This window comes from Nuphar pumila, chromosome 12 (genome assembly GCF_984573655.1).
Source record: "Nuphar pumila chromosome 12, dmNupPumi1.hap1.1, whole genome shotgun sequence".
In the NCBI taxonomy this organism is placed as follows: Eukaryota; Viridiplantae; Streptophyta; class Magnoliopsida; order Nymphaeales; family Nymphaeaceae; genus Nuphar; species Nuphar pumila.
In genome coordinates, this window is record NC_143260.1 from 36,377,874 (window position 1) to 36,396,840 (window position 18,967).

General features: G+C 36.5%; 1 protein-coding gene across 3 annotated transcripts; it reads left to right on the top strand.

Moving 5' to 3' along the window:
• The first annotated feature begins 8,076 nt into the window (after positions 1 to 8,076).
• LOC149820695 (transcription initiation factor TFIID subunit 13-like) lies at positions 8,077 to 17,387 on the top strand. Of its 3 annotated transcripts, XM_089982519.1 has the most exons (6): positions 8,077 to 8,174; positions 8,957 to 9,101; positions 10,055 to 10,092; positions 11,998 to 12,057; positions 15,571 to 15,645; positions 16,839 to 17,387. In XM_089982519.1, exons 2-6 carry the CDS (start codon positions 8,996 to 8,998, stop codon positions 16,947 to 16,949), a joined length of 390 nt encoding a protein of 129 aa, XP_089838645.1. In that variant the 5' UTR covers positions 8,077 to 8,174; positions 8,957 to 8,995; the 3' UTR covers positions 16,950 to 17,387. The 3 variants fall into 3 exon arrangements, with proteins under 3 accessions (XP_089838645.1, XP_089838646.1, XP_089838644.1); XM_089982520.1 differs by lacking the exon at positions 15,571 to 15,645; XM_089982518.1 differs by lacking the exon at positions 8,077 to 8,174 and having other exon boundaries at positions 8,204 to 9,101.
• The last annotated feature ends 1,580 nt before the right edge of the window (positions 17,388 to 18,967 follow it).

Here is an 18,967-nt window from a genome sequence, read left to right on the forward strand (position 1 = left end):
CTATATTTCCTGTTGTTTAAGCAATGAAGAACAAAACAAGTGCATAAAGTTTATTTGCTTATTGACAAAAGGAATTTTTGATAGAAACATGCAGTTGCATGTGTGCATAGAGCCATGCATGTACTCAAGTTTGTATCATGTGCCTGCTTTCTGGAGCAGATCCAGTGATTGGGCCCGAGTACATAGATTTGTTGTGTTTTGTGCAGCGATTTTCTGTGTTTTGTGTTTTACACAAGATTGCTAATACATTAGCAATTTCTGTGTTTAATTTGTGTGGCCTGAATACTTTGTAAAGTACTCGGCCCTATCACCTAACCTCCACTGCTTTTTATATTTAGTTATCTATTTCATTTGCCTATGTTGAAGATTTGAGCATGCATATACTTAAAATTTGATTCATGTTGTCAAAAATTACACCAAAGAGAACACACACTGAAAGAAAGAAAAATCATTAAAAAGACAATAGTATCATGGGGATTACACCAGCTGGCGGGCACACACACGCACATTGACACGTGCATGCATGCACACACTCCTATGCCACATGGCCACGTATAAACGGGCATGGGTGAAAAGATCAGGTGCAATATGATTGCTTAAATATTTGTGCATTAATCACCTGATCACCCTCCATATTGGGGACATGTAGGGCCCAAGGCCTGATGGAGGGCAATCAGATGCTCAATGCACAAATTTTATGCCATGTGATTGCACCCGATCAAGACTCGGACACAAGACACCTGATTAGCCACCATCTACTGTTGGTCCGCATCTCAAAGATAGTGGGTGATCAGATGCTGCAGCACAATAAAAGTGTACAATCACATTCCACCTGATCCACGGACTTACAAGTATAATGCAGGTATATACACCTAATAATTATAACATCCAATCTTTTCTACTGTTAATTTTTGTATTTATTTTGATGGTATAAACAAGGTTTATACCCGATGCGACTATGAGTACCGGTTATCCATAAGTGGCAACCTTAACATCCCAGAAGCTGTAACAGACGCATACTGTAGTGGACCTTGCCTGGAGGAAACAGACCTGGTGCTGCATTGTGTGGATCGGATCTTAGACAACTTTGAATTTTACAACAGGGCTACCATTAGAGATATAAGGGATACCATTCGTGAGGGATGCAGCCACACAAGGTGGCGAGGTAAATTAACTCTTTCCAAATTAATCAGGCTAATCAAGGTTTAAGTTTAGCATTACAAGGATTTACTGTTCTTGGATTTGATCCATCAAACTGTGGTCCAATGAGCTGTCCATGTATTTGGACTCTGACATGGTTTGCTACCTAGGTTGGACCTGGTAATGGAAGACTGAACTCAGACCAAGACCTGGTTATGGTTTCTCTGACCCAGGTCTGGACCCAGTGTATAACCTTGAAAAATTGGGATTTACCCAATTTGTTCAGATGGGTCATGCCTGGTCAGGACCAAAGGGCCAGGAGGTATCCAGATGATACATGACAACACATGGCCCAGCCAGATCTGGATCTGAACCCAGTTGAGGAATCCATCATTGGATCTAGACCAGAAGCCGACTTAGTTTAATAAGGGTCCAACTGTTTGCAGCACTATGCCAAACAGTATATGATTCAGTACAGATTGATGCTTAGGGATGCAAATGGATCGGATCCAGAACAGTTAGATACATCGGAGAATCAGATCTGGATCAGGTCGGAACATCCAAAAATCACAAAACCCCAATACTGGATCCTACCCATTTGCATCCCTATTGATGCTTAAGATCCGATCTCCAGGCATTAGAAAACTACTCAGACAGGCTTATGGAGCAGAGCCAACTTAGGCGTGGACATCAAGTCATTTACCCAATGGGCTTCCAGTTATCCATCATGAAATGGCCATGGAGATGGTTAACCCAATAAGTCCCAGGCCTCAGTTGGTCTGAACAGCATATGGCTGGGTTTAGGTTTGGGAAAGTAGTATTTCAAAGCGGGTTACCGATATACATGGCCCCAAGTCCTCGTCCAAAGTCCAAGAAGAGTTGGATCTAGCTGCTCGGAATCAAGACCACTCCCATCGAGCTCTAACGGGCCCAACTGGGTTCAGCTGGATCCAACCCGATGTCCACAGCTAAACCAATTCAATAGACTGTCTTAACAGGGCAAGTATTCAGCACATAACCTTACTGATTGCATTCATTTTTTTGCTGTGCAAGGTCATTTCAATGTGGCAGAACATATGCATGCAGAAGCAGACAAAGGAATTGAAGTTTTCAACCAAAGGGGTTCTATGCTGACATTGTTGGGGATTTCTTTGACACACTTGCTGCTAAGTTATGGATAGGGATATGTCCGAGTTATGGATTTGCATAGTATGGTTGATCCGGTAGGCTTGAGACATTCCAGACCTAAGAGAGCTATTTTGAAGTCTAGTAGTAGTAAACATCCGAGGCATGCATGCGATCTCACCATCTATATTGTTAATGGTTATCAGTCATGCAAGATACAGAGAATAATTCTACGTATGCTGCCTAAGCCCTCTCTCTCTCTCTCTCTCTCTCTCTCTCTCTCTCTCTCTCTCTATATATATATATATATATATATATATATATATATATATATATATATATATATAATCACTAGAATATAAGAACTGAAAATCTGAGAACTATCGTGTGAATCACCATTTTCATGGATTTGTTATTCTTTTCTCTTAATTCTAATCTTGCAGATGTGATTTACATGCTCGGTTATATAAGAATCAGCTCTTGAATCATCCAATTATGATGCATAAATGAGATTTTTTAAGGCATTAAAATCATGGGCTTGTAATCTTCATAAATATTCAAGCATTCGAAAACCATATTTTTCTCTCTAAAAAAATCACATTTTTTCATCGAAAATACACGATTCAACAGTTGATTTGTGGCAACTTTACCATTACGAACGCATCTACATGGCTGGATTTGCTAAAAAGACATTGGAAATGCCCGGATTTCTAGTTCTCATATTTCAATACTCATATTTTAGTGGCTGTGTGTGTGTGCAGTAGCCAAGGCTTGATCCAAACAACAGATACCAAGCTATAAATCTTCCAATATTTTCCCATTAGAAAAAGGGCGATTTGGCTTTTGTTTAAATGTAAGTTGAAGTTATTCTTTATCATAAAAGTGACATTCAAAAAAAGAACTGACAAAGTCGTAGATAGCATTCACTTTTGGAGTTATTCCATTGGTCAAGGCCAACAAAAAAGACAAACAAGGCCAATTCATGACTTAAAATATAACAAATCTGGCCAATTGATTTTATTCTTGATGGTTTTGTCTTTTTGTTGACTAAAAAATTAAGCGTATTGGGCAAACCTTTTGTCTATGTTGTTGCCTGAAAAAATCAGACATCATGTAAGTTGTCACATGAAAAAAATCAGGCTCCATATAAGTTGTCCTTCGAACAAGCGAGACACCATGATTTTGACCAAACAAAAAAAGCAAAACTATCAAGGAAACAACAAGTTGGTCATGTTTGTTATACTTTTTAGGTTGCGATCATTTATGGTACTGTGCTAAAAATTAGTGTCATCTATGTCATTATTCAAAACAAACAAACAAAATACATGACAAGTAGAGTAAAGATTACTAAATCTTGCTTATCCAACTTTTAGAATATTACAGTCATGATTTGAGATTTATTCAACTCTTATCAAACTAAGTTGATCAATTTTAGAATGTGTTTGGATGTAAATATATCAAAAAATAACCGTATTGTCCTAAAATGGCATATTTAAAAAAATGCCTACCAATTTGCCAAAATCCTTTTCATATCCAAAATTTTGTTTTTTGACTTTTTAAAACATTTTTACTGTTCGCACAAGCGAACTTGCGGATGTTCGCATGAACCGTCCAAAGGTCACAACATCTCAATAACAAGAAGATTAACATAAAATTTTGTGGACTAAGATTCACATACAAAACTATGAGCATAGCTAACTTGAATCCCAAAATAGAAGATTCACATAAAAAATGCTTAGATCTTCTGAGATTCACATGCCTGCTTCTCGAATTTAAAAGTTCGAGCTCGACAGGTTCGCTCCATTACATTTGCAGATGTCCTGACTTTCGCGCAAATAACATGTAAACTTTTTTTAACTAAAAACTCACATAAAGTTAGAATGTATGTCCACAAATGTATGGTGTGACATTCACAAATATTATATGTACAGTTAATGCAGCACAAATCTATTTAACATGCGAATTTCTTAAGGTTATTTTGCGAATGTCCTTACTTTTGCATATGTTCTGGTTCAACTTCGACATGTTCGCACCATACATTTTGACATTTGTACAAACGACTTGCAAATCTCCTTCGTATATGTGAACCTTTTGACCCCAATTATGAACCTACTTAACATATCCAACATGCGATCATGTCAGGTACGCAAATATTCTAATTACCTTTTCATGAATCTCATAACCCTAATGTGTTAGGTTTTTGAAGCTATATATGTGCATTAAATGCAAGTTTCATATGTATGAAAGTTGTGTTTCGCATATGAGAACCATTTTCACATAACATTAGAGTTTCTTTGCGAGGGTTTTGCAATCCTCAACCTTTGAGGTCACCAACCTTAAGGTTTTTGATGAGTTTTTTTAGTGCAAAAAGATTTGTACCAGAATAACAAATGCTAATTAGAAGAACAAAAAGCCTTGGATATGCACTGGATCCTGAAGTACTATTTTTGCACCGCCTTGACCAAAACCAGTTTTTCTAGCGAGAAAGGATTGTTTTTGTCTAAGCTCTATCACGCGTGAATGGCGGCACATCATCGGTGAGATTTATAGCATCCAACACATCATCGGCGGTGAGATTTTTTAGTAACCCAATGACAAGAATATTCACAACATACATTTGTGAACATTCTAACTTTATTTGAGTTTTTAATTAAAGAAGGTTTGCATGTTGTCTACGCAAAGGGCAAAACAATCACAAATATATGGTGCAAATCTGTCGAGCTCAAACTTTTTTCAGATGTGGATCTCCTGTGTTGGTAATCAAGATCGTCATATTCACAATTTTTCCATATAAATGCTGTTAGGTTTGCAAATCTAAGTTTCAACCTTCCAACGACATATATATATATATATAATTTTAACATTAGCAGGTTCACTTGTGTGAAGGGTAAAAATGTTCTAAAAAAATTAAGAACCGACAATTTTGGACATGAAGTGAATTTTGAAAAATTAGTAAGCATTTCTAAAAATGTATTATTTTTAAGGACAATTCAGTCATTTTTGGTAAATATATTCATACAAGTCCGACTGTGGGGACACATGAACTCCTTTTCCTCTATCTGTTCCCAAATATATGAATCCTCCCCTTCTTTGGGAAAGAATATGAATCCTTCCAAATTAAAAAACCATTAATTTGGATTAATTCATATGTTGTCCCTTTTAATAAACAAATAAAAATTGTAAAATAATAATGGCAATAATTTAGGTTTATTAAAAAAATAATACAGGACGGATCGGATTATGTTAGATCCAAATGTTTTCATTGGTTTGGGCAGGGAATGCCTCGGATCAACTTGGCAACCCTCATCAGAAACATGATATAAATAGAAGAGAGACTAGCTACTTTTCTTTGATCACTCGTGGCAAGTAATTGAAATTCAAGGTATAGGTCACCAACCTTGTCTACTAAAATATTAGTTCTCATTAATTAGTGTTTTTTTTTTAAATGCTTCCACTGTACCTTACCGTGGTATACACTTTTGTTTGCTTGGATTTGGCCATCAAATATTAGACAGAACTATAAAGATGTGTTTAACATGGCTTATTTACTATTTTAAGTTCTATGAGGGATAATGTTCGCTACCCTCGTGGGTAAGGAACCTCATAATAAAATAAAAATATAATATTTTTATTTTTTGTACAGTTGATCCTTTATGTTAAAGTCTAGTAGAAGCTGACGTTTGGATCATGTTTTTCTGATATATATATCAGATTTTATGTGGGTTGATAAATCAATGGCCTATGCCAAATTTTCAAACCTAAAAATAAACTTATTTTTACTTAGAAAAACTATAATCTAAGGGTAAGGAACCTCTTAATACAGCTGTACATCTAATTCTCTAGATGTTAAAGTCTAGTAGAAGCTGACGTTTGGATCATGTTTTTCTGATATATGTCAGATTTTATGAGGGTTGATAAATCAAATGTGGTGCCAAATTTTCAAACCTAAAAAAACTTATTTTTACTTAGAAAATTGTAATTCAAGGGTCTTTTCCTACTATTTTCACCATGTTCAACACATGAGGTCAGATACAGTCAAAACAACCTCAACTTATGAGTTCTTACCCCCACAAAGGCAGCAAATACTGTCCCGTTTTATCATATCTAATATACAAAAGATTCAGTTTTTTAGCTGGTTTAAAGTCAATCACTTACGATTCATAAAGACAAGGATGGTAAATATATATAGTGATAGCTGCCCAACTCCTAGGTACGCAGCTACCTATGAGATTACATTTGCCGTCCATCGCAGGGCTTGATAGACAGCCAGCCCAAAAACAAATTAAAAAAAAATGTTAAAACGTGCTTTTTTGCGCATTTTTACTTCTTTTTGTGTTTTTTGTGGCAGTCCATCACGTTCTGTGATGGACGGTCAACACAATTGTGCAGTGCACCTAAGAGTTGCGTAGCTACCACTCAATCTCTCTCTCTCTCTCTCTCTCTAGTGCGCTGTAGCTACAGTGCAAGTTCGGGGTCCCAGCGGTGTAACCGCCGTACAGCCTGCAGGCTGACGTATGGCACCCCATACACCCGACTGAGCACCACAGGGCGCTCAATCGGGACCCCCAACATGCACTGTAGCTACAGTGCGTGTTGGGGGGGGGTTTGCACATATAACCTGCCCCGCGTTGGTATACATGTGCACACGGTATCAATGAGTCAAAACTCATAAGTGTGTCTTGTTTCGGCAATCTGACACATAGATGTATTTATATGTTTTATTTAATGAGGATCGGTCATTGGATCACCCAAGTATGAGATATGAGTTGGTTTTTAGACAAAATAAAAATTCAATTACTGTACTTTGTCAGCTTTTTTTTGTCGAAAAGCATGATCCAAAGGCCAATTTTTACTAAATAAAACATGTAGATCACAACTCTCATGTTATGTCGAGTTAAAACAACTTGCACTTACGTGTGGGGTATCAAACCATACCCAGACCGGGTAAAATAATATTTTTTTTATCATTTTTACATTGAAAATGTGTGGGTCTTAATGAGAACTCAGGTTGGGTATAAAATTTCACAAACTATACCCGGATCCATGTATTAATCAGACCTTCGAGTCCAGATCCAGGTCTTCTTATTTATCACCATACCCAAACCCTATAAGGTTTAGCCCAGGTCGGGTTCGAGTAAACCAGACCCATTCACACCCCTACTTACAGGTACTAGTCTGATCCAAGATCCGATCCAGTACTTGAGGGCAAGTATTTTGTTAAGTACTCGGCCCACACAGAAACACAGAAAATCTCTACAAGCTGATCCACGTTTGTCACAGTTATTCTTTCTATCGCGTGCAGTGTTTTTTTTTAGTTTTGTGTTGGCCGACTACCTTGTTAAATGCTCTGCCCGAGTACTGCTTCAAATCTTGTTCGATCCCAATGTACATTTATCCGTATTTATAAAATATCGGACGAAAAACCATTTACAATCCCGTTCCCTCGGTATGAACCTACCCTACCGTGGAAGACCATGACACCTTTTCCTATCGAATTTTAGTGGTCTTACCAAGTAAGCAGTCAGCGGCCATGCCAATTCTTCAAAAGATCTTTGAGTTAAATCCAGAGCGTGCCTACTTACGGCTCAAGCCTAAGTAGTAGGGCTGTCAATATCGGCGTGTATCCGGCCTGTATCTGTATCGTATTGGGAGAAAATCGACATGCTTTACTCATGAATCAGTTATTTTTAATAAATATAAAAATACTTAAAATTATTTTTAATATATTTCATTTGCTTTAGCAGATGTCACGTTCTCATTGACACATAATATTTTCTATTTATTTTTTTATTGATTCAGAAGGATTCAATTGAGTATCGGTAATCCGTCTCTCTGTCTCTCGCTCGCTTGACGTTCCGAAGGACAGACCGGAAGTCCCCTCTTGCTCTCTCTTATCCCTTTTGGTGGGGGTGAGGAATTAGTTATTTATCCTTCAAATATCTGTAAATAGAGTCATGGTTTCGTGCCTCTGTGTAAGAGGAGTTTGGTTGCGCCCTCTTATCCGGAAATCCGGGATATATCTATGTCTGCGTTGCATTAGGAAGCCTAATGCATAATGCAACACATTCATGCTTTCTAGACAAGTGGGTACACTCAAAGATAGGGTTTTGGAGCTTTGGGGACCGTCTTTTCGCCGATTGTGCATGTGTTCGCCCTTGATTTCTTGTTGGTTTTGTGGTTTTCTCTGTCTTGACGTGTTTCTGGAGCTTTGAGCATTCGAATTCCGGGCTTCCCTTTCTTGCCCATGTTACAGGAGTCTCAAAACCATTTATATTTAGCCCATTTGCGCGTTTTTTTCTGATTGTAACATTCAATCCCTCTCAGTGGGTTTTTTTGTAAGCTGATTTAGGCAGATTTCGCTTGCTTTTCTATTTCAGAATGCTTCTGTTTCCCCATCTGAAATGTTTAGAATTGATTTTACACAAACTTACTTTATGGTGGTGATAAGGAACTAGAAGCATTTTTGGGAGATAAATTCTATCAAATGAACTATGCAAATTTTTAGATGTTGGTTGCACGATTTTTCATTTAAAACTGCTTCATTTAAAATTTTCGCTGAAATTGTTGCTCACTAGGGATGCATCGGATGTCAAGTTAAATGCAAGATTAAGTGATCCATGTTTCATTATGACCATTTGATTGTGTCATCTATTCATCTATGACCAATTCATTCACTTACAATCAATGCAAGGTGTTGCTCATGCGACGAAGCAATCCAAATTTTTGAGAAATGCATGCTTCATCGAGTGGTACCCCCTCAAAACCTAGGGCAGCTGGGGCGTCACAGCCATCTGATGCATCTTTCAAGCGCAAGCGGGGAATGTTTCAAAAAGATTGTGAGTCAATTTTTTATCTGAATTTGTTGCAGCCTGCCCACCTTTTTCATGAACGTACAGCGAGAAAGTTCTTCATGTTGCAGCCAATTTGATGGAATATCCATTTATGTGTTTGGCTGCAAACACTGGTTGTAATTCTGTTACTAAGCTAGTTCATAGTAATAAAAAAAATATAACTTGATAATAAGTTTCCCATTCTCCTTTAAGTGAAGTTAAAGACCTATCTCTGATCAGATTGGTATTATCTTGAAATTTTCTGTTGAATTCAGTAAAAGAATTGCAAGAAAGTAATAAAGGACGAGGCATTTCTTTTTAAGTTTCTCTCTATACATAGCAATAATTCTAATAGTATCTAGAGGACATGCCATATGCAAAAAAAAAATTATTTGAACAAGTGCACTTGTGGCATATCAGTTGGCACGCAACTTGAAGCTGTAGAGCATGTCAAACATTGCTATCATGCCTCTAAGAAAATAATGTATAGCTGATTCGCTCATAATTATAGAAGGGCATTCAACAAGTATTGTGCAATATCTAAGAGTCTACAATAATAGGCCTTTTATGACATTATGGTATTATACATCTGATGTAATAACAGTTTACAGATGATATTATGGTTGTCCATTTTCCAGTTTCATTTAGCTATGCTTTAATCAGATTCATTTAGACCAAATACATGGTTAGGACTTAGTCTTGAGTCTTGACTCAAGAAGCATATCTTGTTGGAATTTTTTTTTTGGCTCTGTATTTAATGGTGGAAATTTTGCATTTTAGAACAGGGAATATTGATATATTTCCCATCCTTATCAATGAAAACATTCATTTCATTTCAACTTGAATAAGCATATAAGTATTCAATACTATCTTAACGGCTGGATGCTGTATTTGTCTGATTAGATGCATCCTTTTATATATTTTTTGTTGTAAGATTTTATCTTTTGATGATGTTGCAGTGCAGCACATGATGTACGGATTTGGGGATGATCCAAATGTATGCTCTCTCTCTCTCTCTCTCTCTCTCTCTCTCTCTCTCTCTCTCTCTCTCTCTCACTCACACACACACACACACACACACACACACACAGCTTATGTTGAATGTTAACAAACTCATCATCCTTTATTACCCTCAACTAAAATTGCATGCACACAACACAAAGTTCTTGTGTTGAATATTAACAAGCTCATTAACCTTTATTACCCTCGACCAAAATTCCATGGTGGTGCATTAATTTGAATAGCTCTGCCAAAGATGGCTCCTTTTGAAAAAACATTCTCTAATCTTGAAAAGTAGAACTCTGTAGAGGAAGTTGTACATTTCTTTAATTCATAAATACTCTGTTTGGTGCCAACTAATACAAGGTGCCATTGTGTCTGTGCATGTACGCATGTCTCCAGGTGGGTGGGGCATAATGAAAAATATCATTGATATTTGAAAGATATTACTTTTGTCACCATTTTAAATGGTCAAAATATCATGATATTTTCAAAATATCATGATATTTTCATTTATAACAAGTTTCACAATTTATCGTGATATCTACCATTATATCAGCTATTTAGCAGGAAAAAATGACACTTTTTATTTTTTATTTCTTACAACTATTTGTATTAATGTATTTATTTATACCTATATTTTGCCCTTAAAAGCAAGAAAGATAAAAAAAATCAATTTCCTACAAGAATTGGCTGCTGTTTTAAACATTGTGTGACTTTGGTTAGGAGAGGTGGTGCATGGAAGGGGTATGCCCTACCTCTATCATGAGAGAGATCCAGCCTTCTGAAATGACAGACTGATTAGTCTGATCGTCCAGATGGTGCCTTTTTTTTGTTTACCATGGGGGCTATTTTGATATTTCTGACCCACCCTATTCTCTGTCGTGTGACTCACGAGTTTTCACATTCATCAGATGGGAAATCTCACCCATATTGAGAGAGATATGAAAAGACAACAATTCCTTGGTTTCTTCATAGACATCTAGGGACATTTTTGATAGGCTGCACTTTTCTACCATCAAGATGGACTTAATCCTGCTTTGGTTATGTTCTAATGACCAACCAGATGTTAATATCTTGAGAAAATTCTTTGCAGACCTTTTAAAAATTCAAAATTGCTCTCAAAATCCCTGTTTTTCTTAATGTATGTTGAAGTTAAAGTATTTTTTCTCCTTTTCTCTTTTATTATAAGACAGAAAAATTGCATATGCCAATTTTTGGACCATTCCTAGGCTTTCAGTGAGCAGAAATTCAGATTTGATGCAGGAAAGGCCAGTTTCATTCTGCTTTAGCCAATAAGGGCTAGTTCTTGTTTCAAAATGTCTGAAATCAGCTTATTCTAGCATGGGTTTTCTGCAGAGGAAATGCAAGAGATTCTATATTCAAAGAAACCCAGATTTCTTGTGGCCTTGTGACTAAACAATCTTCCTTTCTGGGTAATGGAGTCTCTTTATGTGCATACTTCATTATTTTGATGATTTATAGTTGCAGCACGCTCATCTGTTATAGATGAACCCATTGCATTGGCAGGGTCTCAGTTTAATCTCCAAGTAAAAGTTAGAGCATCAGATGGTTCTAAATCTTAGATATCTGGCATTATAGTATATCTCAATTGCATTAGCAAAAGAAAAGTATGCTGAGATGAAAGAAATGGATGAGATACTTATCTAGAAAATATAAGAGGTGATATGTGATTTTGGTGAATGTAGGGTAGTTCTGCACTTTTAGTTAAAAATATCCTTGATGTTTCAGATTTTCCATATTCATTGAACAAAAATGTTTGATATATCCATTATGATCTTACGGTAGCCCCATTTTGAGTTTGTGGTGTTATTACGACCCTTCTTGTACAACTAGTTGCAACAAGGAACTGATGTTGTTATCTATTCTTAACTGGCTGCAGCCCCTTCCAGAAACTGTTGCCCTTGTTGAGGACATAGTGGTTGAGTATATCACAGATATGGTAAGCTTTTGTTTACTTTTATGCTTACTTTGAATTTCATTATTTCTTAGATGTTACAGAGATTGTAGCCTTTTCTATATATTATTTGTGTTGGAGAAATATCTGCATTCTATTGATATGAATGTTGCAGATTTTTTTTTCCTGTAAATGATTGTAGATTCTTCTATATTGGAACCCCATGGAGTCTGACAATCTTCCGTACATAAAGATCGACCAAACTTTCTAGTGATTGCTTGATATGGATAGGAAAAAAATAAGCAAATTTGGTCAAATGATCGACGATCACCCAGATTGCATCGTGCTTTCTTCGAGTTCTGGGTAATCCTACCGCAAAATCTATAGTGATGTATTTCCATTTTCACTGTGTTATTTCTATCTTCTACATCATTCCGCCAGGTCGTTGATGCTCTATTTTAATTTGTTGGCAGGTCAAACATTTTAAGAGATAATTGGCTATGTCTCTCTTCATATCATTCCACCAATAATTTCATTATAAATCTTTAAACATTTTTGTACCTCCTGGGTAGATGGTATATCTACTTTTGTAAGTTTCTTCCAAAATTTCATTCCTTAATACAGGGTCAGATGCGACCCAAATTCTATTTCTCATCCAGATACTACCGTCGTCTTTGAGACGAAAAGAGGTATCATCCTTCGACATAGCTCTTGCTTTCAACTTTTCATATTGAGGATCTTTGATTTGCTCAGTGGTGAGGATCTTTGGTTACGCGGTTAGGTTAGAGAAATGTATTCTTCCTTGATTTGCCATAAATGGTTTCTATTCAATGAAATCTTTTATAAGTTTTCAACTTTTTCCTACAGGACTTGCAAGCAACCTCTAGCGTTACGGCTGAGAGCATCTATGATGATATTTGCCTTTTCTGGGTGGTAAGAAAGGGTAAACTCATAATCCTGGATATATTCTAACTAACATCGTTGCCTCATGTTCAATTTCTTATATGAAAATAGATATTTGAAGCTTTTATGATCACTATAGACTTCAAATTTCTCTCCATATAAATAATGTCGCCAGACTTTTAGGGCAAAAACTATCGTTGCAAGCTCTAGATCGTGGGTTGAATAATTTTTCTCGTAAATCTTTAGTTGTCTTGATGCGTAATCAACAACTTTCTCGTGCTGTATTAGTACGCAACCCAGACATGTTTTTGATGCGTCAGTGTATACAACAAATCCACTCTATCCCGAGGGTAAAGTTAATAGTGGGTGGTGGTAAGTTTTTTTTTTAGGGCCTGAAAACTTTCTTCACATTTATTATCTCATTCAAACTTGACCCTTTTTCTTAATAACTTGGTCATTGGTGATGCAATACGAAAGAAATCCTGAATAAACTTTCTATAATATCCAGCAAGACCAAGAAAACTTCGAATGTCCAAAACATTCTTCAGTTGCTTCTATTCTAGAACTGCTTATGCGTAATATGATACTGAAATTTACTTAAAGATCTAATTTTAAAAGTTTGCATAAGGAATCTAAATCTATGATTTATAAATGAGATCATTACCTTAACAGGATCCACAGATACTCCATCCTTTGATATTATGTATCCCAAGAACATAACTTCCTCAAGCCAAAATTCGCACATTGAGAATTTAGCGTAAAGTTGTTCCTCTCAAAGAATTCCTAGAACAATCCTTAAGTGCTCGTGGTGTTTCTCCATACTTTCTTAATTTATCAAAATATCATATGTGAAGATGATTACAAAGAGTCTACGAAAGGTCTGAATATTCTATTCATCTGATTCATGAAAGTTGTGTTAAAATATATGTATGTATAATACCCGATAGGGATATTTTCATCTTTTTACATAGTTGTTTTAGAAACAACTATTTATTTTTAGGCTAGTTTATTTGATTTTATTTTTGTATTTTTTTTATTTTGTTTTTTATTCCATGCAAAAGGGGCCCCACATAGAGCCGTTGGGCCCCCCAACAGTCACAAATGTGACCGTTGGGGGCTCCCAACGACTCTATGGGGAGCCCCTAGTGGTGCTCTCCTTTTTCTTTTTTCATTGTGTATAAATAGGGGTTTCTCCCTCTTTTCTTATGCTTTAGATCTCCTCTCTAATAAAGCTCCTATTCTTTTTATGTGTTGCCTTTTAAATGGCTTATTGTATTGTCCCATGGTGGACTTCTCTCTTGTTCTTTCTGTTGTATTTGTCCATTGTAAGACATTGTGAATGCTTTAAGCATTCTTTACATTTTCGCATACTTCATTACATGGTATCAGAGCCATACAGTTCTTGAAAGTTGAAGGCTCTTCATTTTTCCTCTCATACTTTGTTGGTGCAATGGAATCCAAAATCGACCTATCCTTCAAGCTCAAACTACATGATGTGGGCATCCGCAATGGAGAATAATTTCAAAAGAAAGAAACTTTGGGGTTATGTAATAAGTTTTATTCTGGAATACCAATTAAAACTCACCAAGATCGAAGGAGATCAAGAAAAAACTCTTGAGGAAGATGCTCGCCTCAAAGCAATTGAATAACATCAAAGAAAGGTGGAGGATTGGGAAAGCAATCACGCAAAAATCCTAGTGTAGTTTATGAATAACGTTGAACTCAAGGTATGTACAAACATAACTAAATTTCGCTGAGCCAATGAGGCTTGGTTCTTATGAAGGGTATGTATACCCAAAAAGATCTTGCAAGAGCTTACTTCTTACAAGAAAAGGTAAGAACCACTAAGCAAGGGGATTTGAGCATTCAAGACTACTATAGTGCTCTAAATCCACTACGGGATGAATTGGCTCTCTTAGAGCCTAAGTGGGTGGCTATGAAGGATGTTAAACTTAGATAAAAACAAATGGATTAAGAAAGATTGTTTCAAATTTTATTTGGGTTTCATCCCAAATTTGAACAAGATCCTTCCTTTCTTGCTTCTTATGCTTTTCACTCCTTTTTCTAGACCCTATAGCTACCTATTAGTGATTCATATTAAGTGAAAAATGATCAACTTATTATAATCCCTCTTAAGTGTTTTGTATTCACGTGTTCTCACGTTGTGTAGCTAGAATTTACTTTGATGTTGGAATTCAATTAGAATGTTAAATAATTGATTTTAGTTCATGTCTTCTCTCTTGAATTAGCTGTAATTGATCTGTTTTAGTCTACCTTATGTGTAATTAGATTGTGATTAATTAGTTTTAGTTTCATCACATGCTTTCTTGTTTTAATTCAACTAGTTTTCGTGCTTTAAGTTTTTATTAGCTTACTTCACTTAGTGTGTTTTAGGTTGTTTGCAAGCTATTGGTATTAGTGTACATCATTAGACTATGGGGACTAGCCCATGTAACTCAGTTGAATTATACCACTATGTCATATGAAACTGACACGTGGATTTATTTCCTATGTTATTTGCATATGTTATCTCTTAATTGAATAATTTTTCTGAGTTTAACACAATGTGGTTCTTTTATGCTGTGTTCTCAACATGTAGTCTATCTGCTCATGTTTCCAGAACTTGGTGTATTACTTGAATGCTCAACTTTTTAGGTGCATAAAGCCCAAGTTGTTGCATCAAAAAGGGGAAAGCTTTTGACGGAGGATTTTTTGTTTTTGATTCGTAAGGTAGATAAATCTTCTACTAGGGTATTGTATTATTGTCTTGAATGTATAAGGATTTACCTAAACATTGTTCTTTTGCGAGTGGACTGTTTGGCACATTCCAGAGTTAATCATTAAGGTTATTATTTCTGTAACTGTTTTATTAGTCCAGCTATTTAAGTTTCTCATTTTCAGCATTTTCTTGGACAAGTATTACCCTTCTGATCAATTTAGTATGTATCCTTGATGAACATTCTTTTCTATTTATATCTCACGACAAGCTTGTTCAGTGCAAAGAGTTGGGCTCTGCTCCACAATAACCCTGTTGCTTGAATTCAGAAATCAGCTCTGTGTCTTTATGTATCTTTGAGATCAGTGACAGATTTTTTTTTCCTGGTTACATTCGAATTCACGGGTATAAATATTTCAACTGGCATTTGTGGCATACACAAACTGATGCATGATGTCCGAAAAGCTGCATATAGAAGAATACCATGGCTTTTTGTTGTCAACAATTGGCTGGTGCCCCTTTCTCCATGGGATGCATGCATGCATTACAATTCATGATGTCATTAGATATAATAATCACCAACGAACAATGATTAGGATTAATTATTCATGATAAGGCAAATGTCAAATGTTATTAGCTCGACAAAAAGGTAACAAAAGTTGAAATCCAAAGATTTTGCATACTTAATAATTTTATATGATATGTTCTGCTGAACTTCTTGTGATGTTCTGTTACCACCGTTATCATTGTAGTGAAGCAGGTCATGTTAGTTCAGTTTTCTTACTTTTATTCTTTTGCTTTTTGACTTCCTCATTTCTAATAGAAGCTTATGAAGCTATAGTAGCTTGCTTTTGCCATTTTCTACTGGCTTCGGTATTTCAATAGCAAAACTGTGCCTTTCATGTCACTTAAAATTGAGGACTCCAACTGCACAGCAACCAATCTTATCATTTCATCTATTTTATTGTTTTTTGCATCTTTATAATGAATTCACCCTTCATGAACAGCCAGCAGTTTTTTTATCAGTCTTTTGGTTTTTATCGTTTCATGTTGATAACTTCAGTAATTCCAACCCTTGGCTTGTATATGAATTGGCTAGAGTCCCCAATTAGACATTGATATCTGTGCTGCACTTATTTCAGTGACTCACTGTGTTCAAATTGTTAGGCACTGTAAATAAACTTTTTTCTGTTTTTTGCTTGAACAGGACATGCCAAAACTTCACAGATGTACAGAGCTGCTCTCCATGAATGAGGAGCTTAAGCAAGCTCGCAAGGCTTTTGAAGTTGATGAGGAGAAGCTGGCAACCGTTGATTGAATGCCCATCAGATACCGTGCCTGGCTTTGTTCCCTGTCGTTTCCTTCTTTTCATTGATCTCGTTGCTAGCTCATGGTTATTTATCTGTTGCACTGCCTCGATTATATCGTTGTCCATTAATGTCATTGTCCTCTCAAGGACTGGTAACAACTCAAGGTGAAACATTGCTGTGGATACTGGAGAATGTCTTTTCTTCATTTTTTTCCCTAAGCCTTAGATGTGCAAACCTGGAAATAATCCAGGGTGTAGGATCCCACCCCCCAAGATTCCTCTGTTAAGATGATGCAGCTCCACCATTCTGTTCCAGCTATTACGCTCGACTCAATGTGGTTCTGGACCATCCTCTAGTTTCACTCGGATGTCCTTTCATGTAAAAGTAGTGATCTTAAATTTTTAATCTTTGAGCCAAAGTAATGATAAGTTTAATCTTTTGAGCTAGATTGTAAAGTGTTAATACTTTCTAATGACGCTTCAGCTTCTGTTCGAATAGATGATCACAGAATTCTGTCCAATCCCAGCTATAGTGAGGTACTAGTTAGTCCCAGCTTAGGCACAGAAACGTCAATGCAGTAGAAAAATAAGGCTGCATTTGAATAGAGTGAAGGAATTCTTGGGATTGAGAATTCTCATCAGGCCTCACATTTCTTCTGTTTAGGGTTTGTTCATTGAGAACTCTGGCTTTAGCTATTTTCTCTTGACCTCCCCACCAAATAATTTGGGTTGTAAAATTCCTAAAACATTTGTGTAATGAAAACTAAAAAAACAAGCGAGAATCCTTTAACGAATTCCAGGCAGAGTTGCACTTGGTTCAACACTGAAGTCATTATGCTCTCTTCTTCTTCTGAGATATTGGAGAGGAGGGTAGGGAGCAAAGGATGAGGGCAGAGACTATCTAGGGTGTAGGGAGGTTGTGGAAGAAACAATGGGACGGGTGTAGATAATGGATGGTGGGGAGATGCTGGCAAAGCAAAAGGAGAGCTTGGGCTTCCTTTTTTGGCTAGTGAGTTGGTGGCCAATTATATAAGTGGGAACTTTAAATACATTTTTATGACCATCTAAACAAGGAAAACTGATGTGGGAACGTGCAGGTAGTAAAAATAACCCTATTTCAGCTTGTGTCTAAACACACACTAGTGGACCAAAGAAACAACCAATGTTAGAAAGCGAATATTTCAGGGGAAAATCTTAAATAATCCAAAGATATTTAAACTGCACACCCAACAATATGATACCATATGAGGGAAAAAAAGATGAGGAGAAAAAGCACTATTCCTTTTCCTTTTTTCAGAATTACAGAACATTTGCAAAGGTTCCTTAAGCATGATTTGTCATGGCCTCTAGACATATAACTAAGCTCTTCAATTGTTTTTGCTACCATATTAGTGCATATAGTTTTTTTTATGACCAAGGAACCTTCATCGAGAACTGGGTCACTAACGGGCATGCCTCCCTGCAAGGTAAACTCTGGGTTGGGCACCCATCCTTACGTGCCCCAACCGTATAAAAGCAACAGCAGCCCCATGTGGCAGCAGGGTTCGATCCTGGGCCTTCAGCTTGACGCAGGATCGTTATGGTTGAATTTTATTATGGATTTCTAACCACATTTTCAACATTCTATAGCTTAACTCTAACTTTAGAAGTAATAGCATTTCGAAAAATAATGATAGTAAATTAGTAGGATTATTGATACACAAGTTAAACATAAGATTAGATAAGAAGAAATTCGTCCCCAACCCTGTGTATTTAATCCTTTTTCCCAGAAAAAAACTTGACCGATTCCCGTCAATTACTGGTTGGGGTAATCCTCTTGAGTTGTTCCATTAGCATTTGTTGAAAAACAAATTAGGAATGTGATGGCATTTATCTTGGATCTAAGCCGAGCTAACCTGATCTTATTTGTGGTCGTTTGGTTGTTCGTTTCATAAATACACCAACCAAATGTAATTGATTTTCAGGTGGTACGGAGGTCATCCTACCGTATGCTGTTTTGCTAGCCATCCCTTCATGGTTTTCTGATC